Raw genomic sequence first — 19,310 nt, 5'->3', positions numbered from 1 at the left:
CTAAAACAAACAGAATCATCCCTTCATTCCTTGGTTTTTCATCACATATGTACCAGGGATTGATCACTGGTGAATCTGTTTGTGACAAGGTGGAACGCAAAACTCCCAACGTTTATCTCATTGACCCTGGATCCAAAGGCCTGGATAGTTGGCACTCTGATTAGAATGGCATGGTCATACTTGTTTTATCCTAACTCAGTTTTTGAACCTGGATCATATTAATCATCATCAGAACAAGTGGTGGAGAGAATCACTTGATCCAGAAGGCTGTCTACTTATGAGGAGCAGTGGAGAGCTTTCTGACAGTGGTGTGAGTTTGAACACATTTCCCTGCTTAAGGCATCAGTACCTCAGATAGCTAACTTCTGCTTTCCCACTTTGGAGACAAACTCCGATCACAATAAAAGTATACCATTCCACAATCTCTTGCATGCTGTGTAATCATAGAAAAGAGGATATATTACAGAACAAATACGTCTCCAATCTTCTGTTGAATTTTGATTTCACACACCCAAAGTTATTGGCTCTGGACAAAATGTAAAATATATCATGAGTTCTAACCTGACTGAATAAGGCACCATTTGATCTGTTCTTGAAAACTTCATTGGTTCATGTATAAAACCTGCTTCCTACTAGTGCTGGAAAAGAATCCATGAAATGCATGTTTTGTTTTCAGTTGACTAGTTACAGGTCTGACGGGATGGGTCAGTGTCACTCAAGATGGCTTTCATTGCCAAGAACAAGCTGGTGTTCATGGGTAATCACTCTTTTGTGGTGAAACCTGTTTTGTACCTGGACTCTTCAGATCAAGGTCATCTACAGGACCCAGTGAGAGCTTTCAAGTGATACTGAAGAAAACCAAGCCAGTGTGACGAGCAGGATACATCTATTTCTATAAAAGTTAGAGTTAACTTTCCCTGTCGTCCACCTCAGAGATTTTTCATTTGAGAAGGTTTAATTACACCTGGTGGTGCCTGTCACCACAGAACTAAAGGTTACCTTCCAGAGTCATTTGACAGCTTCTTTAGTACATGGCATGATAACTTTACTGGATTTGCAGAAGGGAAAACATTTCCCTTTTCCTAAAGCTACATTTCAGCAGTCAAAGTTCCTGCTGAGTTTTCATTCAAGAAGCTGCTTGAATCTCAAGGACAACAAATGGCCTCCCCATGGTAACTTCCTCCACCTCTTACCTAGTCTCCTAAGGTTTTATGATCTGGTAATGTTTTTGAAAAAGAAACCAATTTTTGGAGTAATCTATGTTTCTTAGATGATACTAACCCAATCATAACTTTATGACTTTATGGTGTTATGACTCTATGGTGTTATGATTCTATGGTCAAAAATTAAGTAACAGAAAGACGCAAAATCAACATCTTTTGTAAAACTTAACAAATAATTTAATTATCAAAGTTATGAATGAAAATATGAGATAATTTAAAGTATTATGAAGTGAATCCAAAATAATCCTGAATGAGTTTTATTAAAGTCCTAGGGGCCTCGAATGGTCAAGTGGTCTAATTAAAGTGCTCACCATTATGGATCATTGTGATCTCACCTCTGTCAGCATGGGTTCGAGTCTCAGGTTTGGCCAATGTAAGTATGTCAGAAAGCTTGCCAGTAGCTTCTTGTGCGTCATTGGTTCTTTCAGGGGTTTTCCCAGGTTCTTTCTCCACCATTTATACTGGCCACCATGTGTAGCATATCTTGTGCTAAAAAATGACATTAAACCCTACAACAACAACAACAACAAAAGAATGAACAGTTCCATACAAACTTCAGAACCTGAAATGTACTGGTCTGCCAAGAATCATGACCTCAAAATGGCATTATCAAGAACTTCTTTAAATAATTCACAGTAGTTCCAAACTAATATTGTAATGAAGAAAATGAACACTTTCAATTTCAACTGAAGTCTTAAAAAATGTTTTTCCTAACAAATATCGAAGTACAACACATTTACATCTGCATACTTGATTTTACACAGTAACACTAGAAGTAAGAATGACTCCAAAATAGAGGTGAATTTTGATTGCTCAGTTTTCTCCTTATATACAACTTCTTCTATGACTATATTTCATCAAATACCAGCAGGTAACAGATCATACTATGCAATAAATATTGTGAAATACCTATTCATGTGACCTAACACATCCCATGGGAAATACTGAACCCTTTACCTCATATTGTATGGCTTTTTAGCCCTTCAGTATACATATACCAAAGTTATCCATTATAGTGTGCTATAAATAGAACACTTGTTACCTATTTGACTCTGTGCACATAGGCTTGCCTGTTATCTGTTACCTATTTGACTCTATGCCTGTTATCTGTTAAACAGTGAAGTATATGCTACATTTAACATCAATTTTAACCATTTTACATTTTTGGTAAACATCTATTATGTATAGAAAGATTTAAGAGTAAAATCTGATTGTTATAGCTGTATAGTTATTTTTCACGGAAGAATTTTCTATGTGCTTTAAAATCTTGAGAGAATTCATTAACCGTCAAGTCAGTGAAGCCATGTGACCAACCATAGCTGCCATTTCTCATACTCTGAATTTACAAGTTCTTTGTGTCTACATCTCTAAATCATCTGAATTGGATAATTTATAAAAACTAATTGCTGCCTAAATTAATATCAGAGCCTTTACTTAAGTTATTGAAGCTTTCATGGTTGTGATTCTAGTCGTGAAAACTCAAGAAAGTAATGAACGAAATCCATGGCCTCCATGTGTGATAAAAGTGTAGTAAAAGTAGAAAGTAATGAACGAAATCCACGGCCTCCATGTGTGATAAAAGTGTAGTAAAAGTAGAAAGTAATGAACGAAATCCACGGCCTCCATGTGTGATAAAAGTGTAGTAAAAGTAGAAAGTAATGAACGAAATCCATGGCCTCCATGTGTGATAAAAGTGTAGTAAAAGTAGAAAGTAATGAACGAAATCCACGGCCTCCATGTGTGATAAAAGTGTAGTAAAAGTAGAAAGTAATGAACAAAATCCATGGCCTCCATGTGTGATAAAGGTGTAGTAAAAGTAGAAAGTAATGAACGAAATCCATGGCCTCCATGTGTGATAAAAGTGTAGTAAAAGTAGAAAGTAATGAACGAAATCCACAGCCTCCATGTGTGATAAAAGTGTAGTAAAAGTAGAAAGTAATGAACAAAATCCATGGCCTCCATGTGTGATAAAAGTGTAGTAAAAGTTTTTAGCTGCTGGAGGTTCCACTTATAACTGGAAGCGCATCCAATGTTTATCAACATTCATTGCATTAATATCCCCCCCCTTCAGATTTATTCTGACAGCATGAAACCGGACATGATATCCAGCAACATCGAGCACTTGTAGTGTTTTAAAAAAATTGATTTTGAAACAAATTAATAATCAGCAAAGTTAAGTATGTCTATTAAGTTATTAAACTGCACTGTGCAATTTTTATTTTATTTATTGTAGCAGGGAGTAAAGCCTTATGCTTGTGTATATCACTGTTATGTTTGTTCTCAAACTTCAATACATTATTTAGCTTTCATTGAACAAAGGGTGTCATAACAATCATTTCCTTTTGCAAAATCCTGACAAAAAAGTTAAATTTAGTATCTATGCTAATAGAGCTAAGAGTGAATTAGTGTGTATATATATATATATATATATATATATATATATATATATATATATATATATATCCATAATAGTTAAGTTTGAATTAGTATCTGTGCTCATAATAAAGTTTTAATTACCATCTATACTAATAGAGTTAAGTCTGAATTAGTATATATATCGTAATACTATACTCTTAATAATTAAGTTTGAATTAGTAATTTCTGAGTATGTTCACATAGTTTTGACAGTTTTCTCTTAATGCTATACGTATACAAACATTTACCAGATTCAGAGAACAATATTGGGAACTGAACCCAGGTATAGTAGAGATACAAAACTAGAATTAACCACAACTCTACATAAAAAGACTTCATAGCATTAACTTCTTTTCAGCTGTGTCGTAAGTTACACGGTGTCCGCTTCACATGCTGTAAGAGTGCCAAAGACAGAACTGCCATGTCGGTTACACTGGAGCAGGTGCAGGTGTTACAGCAGGATCATGACCTAGCCCCACATGTCTTTACACAAGCTCTGGACTGCTTTAGAAGGTATCTGTATGTCTGTCTGTCAGCCTGTCTTTATATTTCTATCACGATATCTGTTAGAGTCAGGAACCAAAATGCCATGTCTGTTATTCTTGAATAGAGCCAGATGTTACAGTTGTAATATGATTGCAGTCTACTTTATCTCCATCAAATATTCAACACTGGTCACATTAATATTAGGATTAATCTCTGCTACCTCCAGATCCAACCCTTCTTGAAAAATGAAAAATGTCTTTTCAGCTTATAACATATTGTAACACCCAGTGTGTTATATATAAAAAAAACAGAGTTCAAGACTTAAAAATGCTTTTTATAAATAATAAAGGTGAGATAGAACATGCCTTTCAATATTGCAAAGTGACTTTACATCAACAGTGTCCTAACAATATCACCTTCAGATAGTACAGAGCAGTCTTTTGTGTCTAAATGTCAAAAGACAACATTTAATACGCCGTATTATGGTGAAATTAATTACATTATTAAATTCATGCGTATCTGAACAGCTAAATTTATTAGATTGACTGTAACACATTCTGACATAGAGCATGATCTCAATGATAAAATTTTTTTTTAGTACTAGTGTACTTGAGCAATATGGTGGGAGAAAGCAGCTGCTTTATAAAGAATTATATAATAATTATAAAGCATTAAATTCAATAGCAGTCATGTAATAAATCTATTCAAAATTTCTCATAACAATTTTGATTCAGTTTTGGGATTTTAAAGTGCCAAAGTTAGTATCAGTTATGAAAAATATATAATTGATGGTTTTAGAATGCAAGGCTGAAATTCTTTTATGCTTAGATGTTTATACTTTGCCACTCTGACAGCTGTCTGCCATTGCACTGTCTGCACTCGTATTTATAGACTCCTATTCACATCACATGACCTTAGTTAGCCAATCAATGTTTGTCCTTCTCATGGTTAGCCATGGCGGTAGCAAAGTCAACTGTTCAAACTGCATGGAAAAATCCCTATGATCACAAATTTTAGACAGAATTAAGTTGTCCTCTCAATGTCAGTGGAGTGCGTTTTTACTTTTAATCTTATTTGTATATTCATACCTATGATTAAGTAGAACTGAACGAAATGGTCAAGCGAATTTCGATGGGAATTGAATGAGAGTACAACGTACTGATGATGCATTGAGTCATAATATGGTTAGAAATATTATCTATCAAATGCATACTGTTTTGCACAGTAAAGGAAAATAACAAATTCTACATAACCAAGAACTTACAATAATTAACAGTAGCATTAGTTCAGACTTATTGTTAAACAAAAGTCTTACAAGAGAAATGTGATTCTTCAGCTGGGCACATTGATTTCATCACTATCCTATATCTCTACTGTTTTGGTAACAAAACTCCACTGGATGGTTGAAGTCACAAATTTAGGGACTAACATCATATTTCTGGCTTTGATATAAGTCATTTCCTAAATTATTCATGTGTTATTCCAGCTAGACACATGCATGGTCCAACATGAAAATGAATATGGCACAATAACTGCTAGCATGTAAACTTCTTTCCACTTAATGTTGATATCCCAGGGCTTGTAGAACTGTTGATGTCTTTAGATGAATTCCTTGATGAATTTATTAATACTCATGACAATGGCGTGACATTACGAGGACCAAAGCAAAGTTTTATACTCACATTTAGTATAAAACACAGAGTACACATTTATAAGAGATGCAGATGGCGATCTAAACAATGGTGGGTGAGTTGCATACATTCAGGAATAGAAGAAGTAATTCATGTGTGGTAAATGTTTTCAGTGACAGATAAAAATAACGTGATCAAATATGCCAAAGTCTCGTAGGTCAAACATCATCTTGCATCTCAACGTTTAACATCAAATAATTTTCACACTTCACATATTAATTGGACAATGTTTGTGCATGCAAAACTCCATTCACAATACCATTAAGGTATTACAACATTGTGAACTGTCTCATGTTTTACTGGCTTTGTTTCATGTTTTTACATTATTATTAGAAGTATTATTATTGGAAAAGGAATGTAGTTCTTAATAGTGCCTAGTATTTTGGTTTGTTGAGTTAGGTATTACAATATAGACAAAGGGATGCAACTCTTAGAGCTTAACCCCCACACACACACACCACCCCTTTAGATCCACTAGGTGACCACTGATAATCCCTGATGTTACCAGTTTCGACTTTAACTTTCCTCTGTCAACAGTGACCTCCAGGAATCCATATAAATTTTTCTTCCACCCTATATTTTGGAATATACATCCATGCTGAGTGTCATCGCATTTGATTGACACTATGTGGGACACTAATGTTATACCGAGATTCGTTGGTGTAAACCATTCAAATCTGTCTCACAGCAAACAGTGAAAATTGTGTATTATTGCATATATGCAAGCTTTGGCTGACCATTTTTGCCCATGTACTAAAACACAAAGAGCATCTAAAATACCACAGTGTGCCTGCAAATTAGGGACTACATTTGAGATCTGCAGATCTTTCTCTTGCCTTTTTCAGAGATAAATGGAAGACACAATTGATGTTAGCGGTGTCAACTCTATCAGTATTACAGCTTTTGTACAAGCCTATAAATCTAAAACTGCTTGTAGGAACTTAAGGAAAGTTGCTTGGGGAGTGGGGATTGCTTTATCTTTATGTCAAAATGTATCCCACCCAATGAGGAAAGGGGTTGAGGAACTCACTGGTCAACCGTTATTTTTATATATTTTGTTCAATTCTGTACACATTTGCTGTGCTGCATGGTTTTATATTTTATAATTCGATTTATAATTTTATTATTGTAGATAAAGCCAGTTGCATTTTTTTAAAGCTGACATTTCTGCACAGAATACAGTCCCCAATCTCATTACCATTTTGAAAATAAACACTACTGCCACTCAAATCCAGTGATCCTGGATGGATGAAAAAAACAATTTTCCATCTGTGTAACAGGCAAAGGGAGAAACTTCCAAATTATTGCCCTTTTTATTACTGGGTGACTACCCATGTACTAGATGTTTACAGTGAAAGCTTTCACAGCTACAATTAACACTGCATCATCATTCAGTATCCATCCATGTGGCTATGAAGTCTGTATGCATGGGGTTTGACTCTGACCTCACCAACATTTTCTTTCAGCTGTCATTAATGTCTGCCTCATTTCTGGATGCTGTGTTGTTCTAGGGTTTAACCCCATTTTTCAGCACAAAATAGGCTATACATGGTGGCCAGTATAACTGGTGGAGGAAGAACCCTGGAAAACCCGGGAAGAACCACCGACCCACGAGAAGCTACTGGCAAGCTTTCGCACATACCAATGTTAGCCGAGCCTGAGACTCTAACCCCCGCAGACAGCGATGAGATGGCAGTGATTTGGAAAGGTGAGTGCTTTAGACCACTTGGCCACTCGGGGTCCCTTTCTGGATGCAGATCAATCAGTCCAGCTACCTGGCCAGCCATACATACCATGTAGGGACTGGATGTTATTAGCATCAGTGGGCCATGTCACATGCCAGCCAATTGCCCTGCTATGAAAGTAATCAAAACAACGAGCATAATCAGTGCTTCCATTTCAGTGTCTGGCCATCTATCCATAATCATTGCTTCCATTTCAGTGTCTGGCCATCTCAGTGTCTGGCCATCTTTCCATAATCAGTGCTTCCATTTCAGTGTCTGGCCATCTATCCAGTTGATCTTCTAGATTATGCTTCAGCCTTTATCTAGCCATCAGTCCCAACAACACATACCTTGTCAATTGCCTGATTGCTAGTACAGGATGTGCACCTGGTCTTATTGTCATATCAGGTAAAGGAATAATATGTTATGTCTGGGTTGATGGCACTACTTCCATGGATACGCTAAGTGCATAAATGGAAACACTGCCCACACAGACTGCAGGGATTGTCTCAGGATGTTCTTTATTTCACTCAGACAATGGATCTGACAGAGCAATGTGGAAATTTTACTGGATCTTGTTATCATCTAATTAACCATTGTCTGTGAACCAGGCAAGCAAGGTGAAGGCTTCTGAAGACATTGAGGATGTGGATGAGCTCCTCTCCTTTCATCTCCACCTGATTGAAGAAAATCAATTAAATATCTAGTTGTCTTTGGATAACATATGTGAGCAGATGAATTCAAAGCCTTTCTTTGCAAAAATTCTAATTTTTTGTATATTTTTCATCCCACTGATAATGCAGATACTCAGACATGCATGGCATGGATGTTCTGAACATTGATAAGAATGCTGCTGAAGTAAGCAATGGCGCCCCCACAGTTCTAGAATTTTATCATTTTGTTGTCAGAACTTCCAGGTTAGTATAGAATATAGTGGCCATATCACTGATGCATGACTTTTAACCTGGCAGAAGGATCGGGTTGTGAGCAAGCATGGAAGATTATGTCCAGCGTTACCAAAGTGATGGGTTGTGAGCATGCACGGTAGATTATGTCTAACGTTGCCAAAGTGATTGATATGGCAGTGCATCACTCTTTGACCAAAGCTCTTGTGTCATGCCTCTTCACACTCATCATCACTAATGCCACATCACTCTATGACCCTATACTCATATTTTGCCTTTTGGTTTGTCACTTGTGTTCAGCTGCCATATAGGGGATGAGCAGATGTGGGCAGTGCAAGAACTGCCCCTTTGGCTCTTTTTACCTTCACCTCTGACTTTTTCCCACATCATAATCTGCCACAATGGAGAGGTGGTCATAGGTGGAGGAATCGATGGCTAGATTCTTCTCAACAGCAGCAGTGTCGACTGCAACCCAGTTTTAAATGGCAGCAGAGCTGCAATGGCTCAGTGGTTAGCATACTAGACTCACAAAAAGGGTGTGAGTTCAGATCCCACCACCACATCAGCCTGAGTCAGATACTATTGTGTGTCCTTGCAGAAGGCACTTTATTCCAATTACTTTGGCACTAAATAACATATTTGTATTGCTGTGTCATCAAGCACCGAACCAAAACAGACTACCATAGGTAGTATAATAAAGGGGGAATGAAACCAAGTTTCTCCTTCATCAAACACTTCACTCATCAATGACATATCACCCTGCCCTCCCACCAAAACTCTATCTGTAGACTTTGCTTTTTTGGCATTCTTGGATTGACCTTATTATGCAAATTAATTGGTAATCAGAGTTATTTCAGAGGGGCTTTGTATTTTCTTTATTCAACCCCCATTCCAATTCATGTTCCCCATCCATGTTCAAGAGGGGTCCCAAGTGGTCTAAAGCGCTCTCCGTTATGGATCACTGCCATCTCACCTCTGTCTGTGTGGGTTTGAGTCTCAGATTCAGCCAATGTAGGTATGTGAGAAAGCTTGCCAGTAGCTTCTCGTGGGTCGGTGGTTCTTTCCGGGGGTTTTCCCAGGTTCTTCCTCCACCATTAATACTGGCCGCCATGTATAGCCTATCGTGTGCTGAAAAATGGCATTAAACCCTACAACAACAATAACCATGTTCAAGATTCCATACTATCCCAGGAATGCAGAAATTTTAGCAATAGGACAATTCTTTCCTCTCCAAGTGGATGATAAAGTTCACAAACAAAGCTCGTATGGGTTTTATTCAGGTCTTTTCTGGTGCCAGAAGCCAGCAACAGACCCAGACTAGTGATAGATCTCAGCAGGCTCAATACATAATAACGATGCCCAAGTTTATGCTGTTCTCATACAAAGCATGGTTTGGATAGCCCTACCACTGGCATGCAGAATGCACTGAGACATTATTAAAACTATTGTCTGGCATGCACAGTTAACCTTCTTGAGCAATGCCAATATGAGATTTGAATCCTTGGGGTCCAGGGCTGTGAATCTGATAACTACTAGACCCATTTAACATCAATAAAAATTCCTAATTCGTTTAGCACTGTTACCAGATTCACACAGTTTATTTTTTAACAAAATTTGTAATTAATGTTTCATTACCCATGTATCAATGTTACTTATTTATGCCACTGTTGCTTGTGTTACCTTTGTGTTAGGGGAGTAGTTATCCTTCTTGTAGGGACTCAAGTCATAATTCCCTTGAAAGATACCAATGTTAAGGGTTGCCTCAATTCCCTTGAACGATACCAATGCTAAGGGTTGCCTCAATTCCCTTGAAGGATACCAATGTTAAGGGTTGCCTCAATTCCATTTAAGGATACCAATGTTCCAGGTTGCCTCAACTCCCTTGAAGGATACCAATGTTAAGGGTTGCCTCAATTCCCTTGAAGGATACCAATGTTAAGGGTTGCCTCAATTCCCTTGAAGGATACCAATGTTAAGGGTTGCCTCAATTCCCTTGAAGGATTCCAATGTTAAGGGTTGCCTCAATTCCCTTGAAGGATACCAATGTTAAGGGTTGCCTCCTGCTACTGCTTTATAGGTTCACATTATTGTGATAAGGGAACATATTCAGTGGAGAAAATAAAACTCTTTGTAAATTGTGAATACTAGCCAGATCACATTACAGTTAATCCATTCCTCTTCTCCCTGTAAAGTGAGCATCCTTGTTGGTATTTCACTCAAGGTTATGTGTATCCACCCTATGGTGGAAATGGGAGGTAAAAACAGAAATTTAAACAGTTTTCTTCCCTTTGAATGATATAGGCAGGGGAAAGACAACATTTTGAGCCTTTCTTGGAGGGCTGGATTTTAGAGATAGCAAACATTATTTCCTAACATTCTTTGGTAAGTTTCCTCAGAAAAATATATGGACGTATAAAAATATCTTATAATTCTGGTTCATGTCCTTTTGTCTGTACTTACCCCAGTTTGTACTTACCCTCTGGGGTCCAGACCTTGAGTTTAACTTTTAAACAGTTGAGAGAACACTTTATTTAAACTTCATTAGCATGAAAAGGCTAGGCCATTTATTTATCCAGCATTGGCATCTGAGTCTCTCACATTTGACTGACCCCAGGTTCAAAACATATATATATAAGGTCCTGGCCAAAAGGTCATTCTATGGAAATCATTATGATCCCCCCTCTCCTCCACGCACACACACACATACACACACTCCATATAAAGAGGAGACTTCACCTATAATAACCTTCAAATAGGCCATGGCTAGTAGGCTGTAGACGGAAGAAAAGGTATAATATAGTACTATTTCCATGGACCCTTCATGACATTGTTTTATTTAAATTTATTGTATTTTGATATATTAATCTTTTGAAAAATGCTTTCTGTTGCAGTGAGGGTGTGAGGAGAGAAAATACCTACAAGAATATTGGTGTTAGGAAATATGCCTTTAACAGCTTGCAGCTTCTGTATTTTCCAAAGTTGTACAGACCACCCAGTGGGACCTATGGCAATGTACAGACCTAATATCCTAGGTTATCAAGTTGTACAGACCACCCAGTAGGACATATGGAAATGTACAAGACCTGATGTCATAGGTTACCAAGTTAATGTTTCTTAGCTTGCAGAAACAAATTACAAACTTTCAGTATACTCTGACAGTATTTAATCAATTCAGAAGGCCATTTGGGATGTGATGCAATGTGCAGATATAAAAACATATTTTACGTTGTTCTAGTCCTGAAAAAGGCTTTGTATTTAAAATATATGTGTTGACATGGTTTAAAGTTCTCTATAAACTGAAAATGTGTAGGAGGTAGCGTACCATGAATAACATTTGTCTTAGTAAATCCGCTACAATATTTCTAGTTTTCCTTTATTGTGGCTTTAGTGATATACACGAATCACTTGATAACTCATGCCCTTGATAACTCATGCCCTGATAACCTATGAACCCACATATTGAATGGGGTCAGTCATGGATTCCATTTCTTTTAACTGCAAAGTACCATAAATTGACCCCTATTTGTTGAACATGAAGCAGATTGCAATCAAAATTGCTAACTGAAACCTTAATATATCGCTCTTTTCATCATCAAAAAGATCTGATTTGACCTGGAAATATGAATCAACATTATGAAATTATCAACTTTTAATAAGAAGTCATGTATTTTGTTAAAATTCCTTTCCAAACAACATTATTAATTACACCGTAAATAACAGAATTCAACGAAATTTTGATCAATGAAAATGTCACTAAGTTATGCTTGATGCAGCACTTTTATTTAATAAATAAATACCAATTAAAAAAGTGTTTTCATCAAGTGAAATTCATGTTTTACTTCTATCTTTTAGTTCAGTTTAAATGTAACCATCATAAATATAATATGCACTGTTGTATTCAAATGTGAAATATGCCAAACAACCATAGCAGTTACGTCAGCAAGCATTTTTGTGAGAACCTAATTAAGTGCCATGGGTGTTTTGATACCTAATTTACATAAGTATTTGTTGTATTGCTGATCTGAATTAAATGCTGACCTGTTTGTATTAGCATGTTAATTATGTCTTTTGTGTCAAATAAAGGGGGTGGAATAAATGAAAAGCTAAAAGGCATACAAATCCTACCCGCGTAAGAGTTTGCAGTCCAGGTTAAGTGTCAGGTCAAACTCATTTCAACTGATCAGTCGAACACGATTATAACTTTTTTAAACATAAAGTAATTAAACCACCTTAAATTAGCATACTCATTCAAAAATGTTATCAAAGATATAGCAAGACAACCAAGTGAAATAAATACTTGATGAAATAAAATGTTGTCTCACAGATATGTTTTAATTAGAAGCTAGTTTCAGAGTTTGTGGTAAACTTGTATTTCCTGAATTGGCACTCTGAGATTTCATCAAGGATGAGAAGAAGTTTCAGTATTACTTGCAATGAAAGCATGGCATCAGTATTTTACTAATACTTGTCTGATTGTGAATTTGAATCAATAATGAGTCTGGTTCCCTGCTTCATATACTCCTTGAGTTGCATTCCACTATAGTAGAGAACAAGGCAGAGAGCATAAGAAGCAGGAAACCAGACTACTCAACAACATAAAAAAGGGATGTAATACAAAATGTTTTTGTGTGCATGTGAAGGTTTTTGAAACCAGTTGGAATAATGTTAACAATCTCTCCAATGGGTTTGTATCTTTTAAAAAAGGTCATTTTTACAGAAAAATGAATAACTTTGTTATGAAAAGTGCTTTATTGACAGTTATTCACAATGCTGTTTTAAAACAAGTATTCAGCCATTAAACAGACCAGTTTGCTCCATTCCACTGGTGGTCTTGTCTATGTCCAGCGAGGATGGCATCATTTGATATTGTTATGGAGGTCCCATGGTAACTTGCACCCTTGGTTATACAGTGGTTTATATTTTTGGATCCCAGTGTTTGCAAGTTATTGAGGGAGAGGTGTACTATAGTTTTGGTATCATTTATCATGACTTTATTGTTATACTACAGAAAATTACCTTCTCCAAAATGCAAAAGAGTATAAACAATATCAAACAAAACCAAGAGTATTTGTGTAACCAAATATAACAGCTAACACAAGAAGTATATTTTCACCTCTTACCATCAGATCATTCGGCTAATGTGGGTATGTGAGAAAGCTTGCCAGTAGCTTCTCGTGGGTCGGTGGTTCTTTCCAGGGTTCTTCCTCCACCACTAATACTGGCTGCCATGTGTAGCCTATCGTGTTCTGAAAAATGGCGTTAAACCCCACAACAACAACAACAACAACCATCAAATCATTTGTAGACTAAGGATGTAATTATGTAAGTATCATGAATAATACACTAATGATATATTTATGTGTCAGGAATAATACACTAATTATGTAATTATGTGTCAAGAATAATACACTAATGATATAATTATGGGTCAGGAATAATACACTAATGATGTAATCATGTGTCAGGAATAATACACTAATGATATAATTATTTAATTACTAGAAACAATACACTAAGAATGTAATTTTTAAGTATGATGAACAATGCACTAAATATATAATTATATATTAGGATTATGAACAATACACTTAGCATGTCATCATTTGAGTATCAGAGACAACACTCTTGGGGTGTAATCGCTAATTTTATGTATTTGGCTTGTGTTGCCACATACTTTGGCATGTGTTGCCACATACCTTGGCATATGCTGCCACATACCTTGGCATGTATTGCCACATACCATGGCATATGCTGCCACATACCTTGGCATGTGTTACCACATACCTTGGCATGTATTGCCACATACCATGGCATATGCTGCCACATACCTTGGCATGTGTTGCCACATACCTTGGCATGTATTGCCACATACCATGGCATATGCTGCCACATACTTTGGCATGTGTTGCCACATACCTTGGCATGTATTGCCACATACCATGGCATGTATTGCCACATACCTTGGCATGTATTGCCACATACCATGGCATATGCTGCCAAATACTAAAAGACTTCAGATGCATCATGGGATGACATTGTTTACATCTGGAACTCATAATGCTTACAAAGAAATGGCATTGCAGCTTCATATTTCGGTAGGTATGAATTCATAATAGCAGTGATAAAGAATGTTGAGAAAGTTTACAATTAATACAAGATTTCAGTCTGCATCCTCAACATTTGACAAAGAAAACTTAATTAAATATTTCTTCAATTAACACATTTCTTTTTTAATTTTGACAGAGAATAAAAATTGTATCTGTGTAGTTGATACTGCTTCATAGTTTTTCTGCCCACATCTTATACATCAGAATGACCAGTAAGGTATTTATATATTATTGCTGTAAAAATCTTTGTTCACTCGCAAGGTTTACCCACATATATGCACATGTGTATGATCCAAGCACTGGTCAATTAATAAAGAATAAATAAATTCAATATTCATATCTTTGTAATATGCCTTGTTTGCATGTCATATACACCACTAGCTAACCCACCATAAATATTGATGCTCATTTGACCAAATCAGTTAAATGGTTGGACATGTTGTTCTCCCTGGTGTGGCAGTCTAGTCAGACTAGTCAGATGAATCGCTGCAGCTTATGTTATATGCCACTAGCTGTACCACTGTAAATGTTGACTAAGTCACTTAAATAGTTGCCTGATGTAAAAATCTTTTGACTTTGGAGTCAGGTCACATGTCTTCCAGAAATGTTTTGATTGTGTGCTTGACATGAGACCATGACATTCTTGTTTTACTTTATTGTCAGATAATCTCCCTATTTAATGGCAAATATAGTTATTTACATATCTATTATATTATGTTATCTTCGTTATGTGCTAAGTGACCTCTGTAAAATAATATGCCTTCAAACTCTTGAGTTGTTTTTATACCCTTATAAAAGATTCATTTTATATATAATTACTAAAAAAGCTAAAGTACACTTCACTACAATGAAAGGTCACAAGTCTTCTATGTATATTTAGTGCTAAGCCATTATTATAATTATTTATGTTCATCTGAGGTTGAGTCCAAGGCTTGGCTAGCATGGGTACATGGGAAAGCCTGCCAGTAGCTTCTTATGGATCGGTGGTTCTTCCCTGGGTTTTCCAGGGTTCTTCCTCCACCAGTTATACTGGCCGCCATGTATAGCCTATCTTGTGCTGAAAAATGGTGTTAAACCCTAGAACAGCAACAACAATCATGTGAGGTTACAGTACCAAAAAAATGAACACTTCAATTATATATACTATATATACTTGACTATAAGTCTAACTGCAAACTGCACAAACCCTGCCATCGCATAATGCACCAGCATATCTGTGTCTGTGCAGTTTGCTAGGAGTAATCAGTAGAACAAATGGAAGAGACCCTGATCTGCAGATGCATTATGCTACACAGATCAGGATCTTTGTTTACAATTTAACCTGACCTATAATCAAGTATATATGGTCGTATTGTGTGCTCACTGTATAAATGAACATGCAGGAAACACAATTTGTCAATTACTGACCTTTTGGGTGTTGTAGTTGTATATATTAGTGTTCACTGTGTCAGTGAACATGCAATAAATACACACAATTTGAAAGAAAAACATAATTACAGAACATGGACATTGTGAACACAGTAAAGAAAAACAATTACAATACATGGACATTGTGAACATTGTAAAGGAAAACATAAGTGCAATACCAGGACACTGTTGAACACTGTAAAGAAAAACGTAATTGCAATACCATGACATTGTGAACACTAAAGACAAACATAGTTTCAATACATGGACATCATGAACACTATAAAGAAAAACAATTACAATACATGGACATTGTGAACACTACAAAGAAAAATATAATTACAATATATGGACGTTGAACACTAAAGAAAAACATAAGTGCAATACCAGGACATTGTGAACACTAAAGAAAAACATAATTGCAATACCAGGACATTGTGAACACTACAAAGAAAAATATAATTGCAATACCAGGACATTGTGAACACTACAAAGAAAAACATAATTGCAATACTAGGACATTGTGAACACTAAAGAAAAACATAATTGCAATACCAGGACATTGTGAACACTACAAAGAAAAATATAATTACAATATATGGACGTTGAACACTAAGGAAAAACATAATCACATTGAGATTGCGAACACTCTATACTTCCTATTTAGATAGTAAATTGTCATTGCTTGTTAGAGAGTTTATGTCCAGAAAGTACAATTTTTAAAAATATATATTGTCAGACAGTTTTTTTATTTTGTAATGTAGTACTTGTCAGTTATTTTGTGTTGTATTACTGGTCAGTTTATTTTGTAATGTAGTGCTGGTCAGTTTATTTTGTAATATAGTACTGGTCAGTTTTTTATTTTGTAATGTAGTGCTGATCAGTTTATTTTGTAATATAGTACTGGTCAATTTTTTATTTTGTAATGTAGTAATGGTCAGGTTATCATCTTAGTAAGTACTCAGCTGGAATTATGGCTTATTTACTATTTCGTAATGAAAAATGAACCATTTAATTTTATCTAGATATGATTGTTGCTTTTTGTACTGAAAAATTATAATTATGTTTGATTAGTAATGTAATAATATTGTTCGTGACTTCATTTTAAAGGGGTGAGTGTGTGTTTGTGTGTGTATGTGTGTTTTGGGTTTTTAATGTAGCTTTAATAATTTGAGTCATATCACTACAATGTCTGCAGTGTGACCACTTACTGTGATGTCAAGCTATGAGGCATCGTGTCACAGACATGCAGCATGATGTCCCACCCATTCACATTATCCTGAGACCAGGCCAACCAGTCCTAACACTAACCTATTAACACTGAGTACCATTTTTATAAGTCCTTGATTTGACTTGCTGGGCTTCGAACTCGCAACCCATGCAGACATTCTAACCACTTAGGCCACTGGAGTGTGTAAAAGGTAGTGTGTGTGTGCTGTATTTATCATATATGTTGGATGTTTTAAACATTGAGAAACCATGAATTTTTTACATTAACTTTTTAAGTACAGTAAATTGTCGGAAATTTCACTTGAATAATTCTTCCTTGAGGAAAGTTTTGGAATACTTGTTCTGTGAGCAACTACCATGGACTTAAAGAATCTGTTTGCCTGTTTGCTTTACAAGTACAGTAAAACCTGTCTTGAGTGACCTCTGCTATGAGCAACCACCTGTCATTTATGAGCACAATGGTTATGCATGGATCAGTGTTATGATATAAACATACTGTCATGAACGACTACCTGCAGAATACAACCAGTAACTTTCTTGGCAAAATATGCATTTTGACACTGCTTATGAGTGACATCATTGTAAGGCCAGATAAACACCACTGACCTTATTTAATCCTTTGTAACCATGACAACTTAAAATGTAAAGACTCCTCTAAACAAACACACAAAAAATTAGACTGGCTAATGGTTTCTAAAATTTTACAGCTCATGCTTGCAGTGCCATGTGATTTATAGTAAACCATACTGAAGTACATGTAGATTGGTCCAAAATAACACTGCTATGGACGACATAATCGTGACAAAGGGAGACAAACAGCAATGACCTTTATATAATCCTTTTTAACCACAACTACTTAAAATGTAAAGACTGTTCTAAATGAAACAAAAAGAAAAGAAAAGAAATCTGGCTATCAGTTACATAAATGTATCAGGCCATGCATATAGTACCATTTGTTATTGACTAAACCAGACTAAAGTAGATGACCTGATTATACTTTAAACACTTTAAAAAGTCATCATTATTTTACCTCATTAAGTTCTACATACTTTATCAAGGTCGTAAGCAGATGTCCTGATTAGATTTGACACTATCAAGGTCATAAGTATATGACCTGATTACATATTAAGCACTTTGTAAAGGTCATAAGTAAACAATCTTATTTAAAATTGTACACACTTTATCAAGGTCCTAAGTTGATGACATGAACATATTTTACACACTTTATCAAGGTCCAAAGTTGATGACATGAACATATTTTACACACTTTATCAAGGTCCTAAGTTGATTATATGAACATATTTTACACACTTTATCAAGGTCCTAAGTTGATTACATGAACATATTTTACACACTTTATCAAGGTCCTAAGTTGATTACATGAACATATTTTACACACTTTATCAAGGTCCTAAGTTGATTACATGAACATATTTTACACACTTTATCAAGGTCCTAAGTTGATTACATGAACATATTTTACACACTTTATCAAGGTCCTACGTTGATTACATGAACATGTTTTACACACTTTATCAAGGTCCTAAGTTGATTACATGAACATATTTTACACACTTTATCAAGGTCCTACGTTGATTACATGAACATGTTTTACACACTTTATCAAGGTCATATGTAGAAGACCTTATTACGTTTTGCATGCTTTATTAAGGATATAAGTTTAAGAACAAATTACATTTTACATTGGGCCCTAGTGGCTGAGTGGTCTAAAGTGCTCATGGATCACTGCCATCTCACCTCTGTCTTTGTGGGTTTGAGTCACAGGCTCAGCCAATGTGGGTATGTGAGAAAGCTTGCCAGTAGCTTCTCGTCGGTCAGTGGTTTATTCCAGGGTTTTCCCACGTTCTTCCTCCACCATTTTTACTGGCCACAATGTATAGCCTATCTTGTGCTGAAAAATGGCATTAAACCCTACAACAACAACAACAAGAACAACATTTTCACACTTTATCAAGGTCATAAGTAGATGGCCTTACTATTTGTTTAGGTCACTACAGCAATTTTTCAAGTTGTTAACACATTTTTTAACTTTTTGGGCAATACTATTATGTAACTTGAGGTAAACATCAGTTGTCTACATTGATATTTATGTGATCTGATG

At 35.8% G+C, this 19,310-nt stretch overlaps 1 protein-coding gene across 3 annotated transcripts in view; it reads left to right on the top strand.

The window, feature by feature from the left end:
- LOC149796326 (inositol polyphosphate-4-phosphatase type I A-like) overlaps positions 1–16,282 on the top strand; it is a 127,039-nt gene extending 110,757 nt beyond the window's left edge. For all 3 annotated transcript variants that reach the window (XM_089960982.1, XM_089960981.1, XM_089960983.1), the window contains 2 exons: positions 3,997–4,151; positions 11,336–16,282. In XM_089960982.1, coding sequence (XP_089817108.1) covers positions 3,997–4,151; positions 11,336–11,468 — 288 coding nt within the window. In that variant the 3' untranslated portion in view covers positions 11,469–16,282. The remainder of the gene's footprint in view (positions 1–3,996; positions 4,152–11,335) is intronic.
- The last annotated feature ends 3,028 nt before the right edge of the window (positions 16,283–19,310 follow it).

The sequence above is a fragment of the Sinohyriopsis cumingii genome, chromosome 6 (genome assembly GCF_028554795.1).
Source record: "Sinohyriopsis cumingii isolate HCF-2022 chromosome 6, ASM2855479v2, whole genome shotgun sequence".
Classification (NCBI taxonomy): Eukaryota; Metazoa; Mollusca; class Bivalvia; order Unionida; family Unionidae; genus Sinohyriopsis; species Sinohyriopsis cumingii.
Note: the sequence above shows the minus strand (reverse complement) of the source record. Positions and strands in the feature narration are given on the sequence as shown.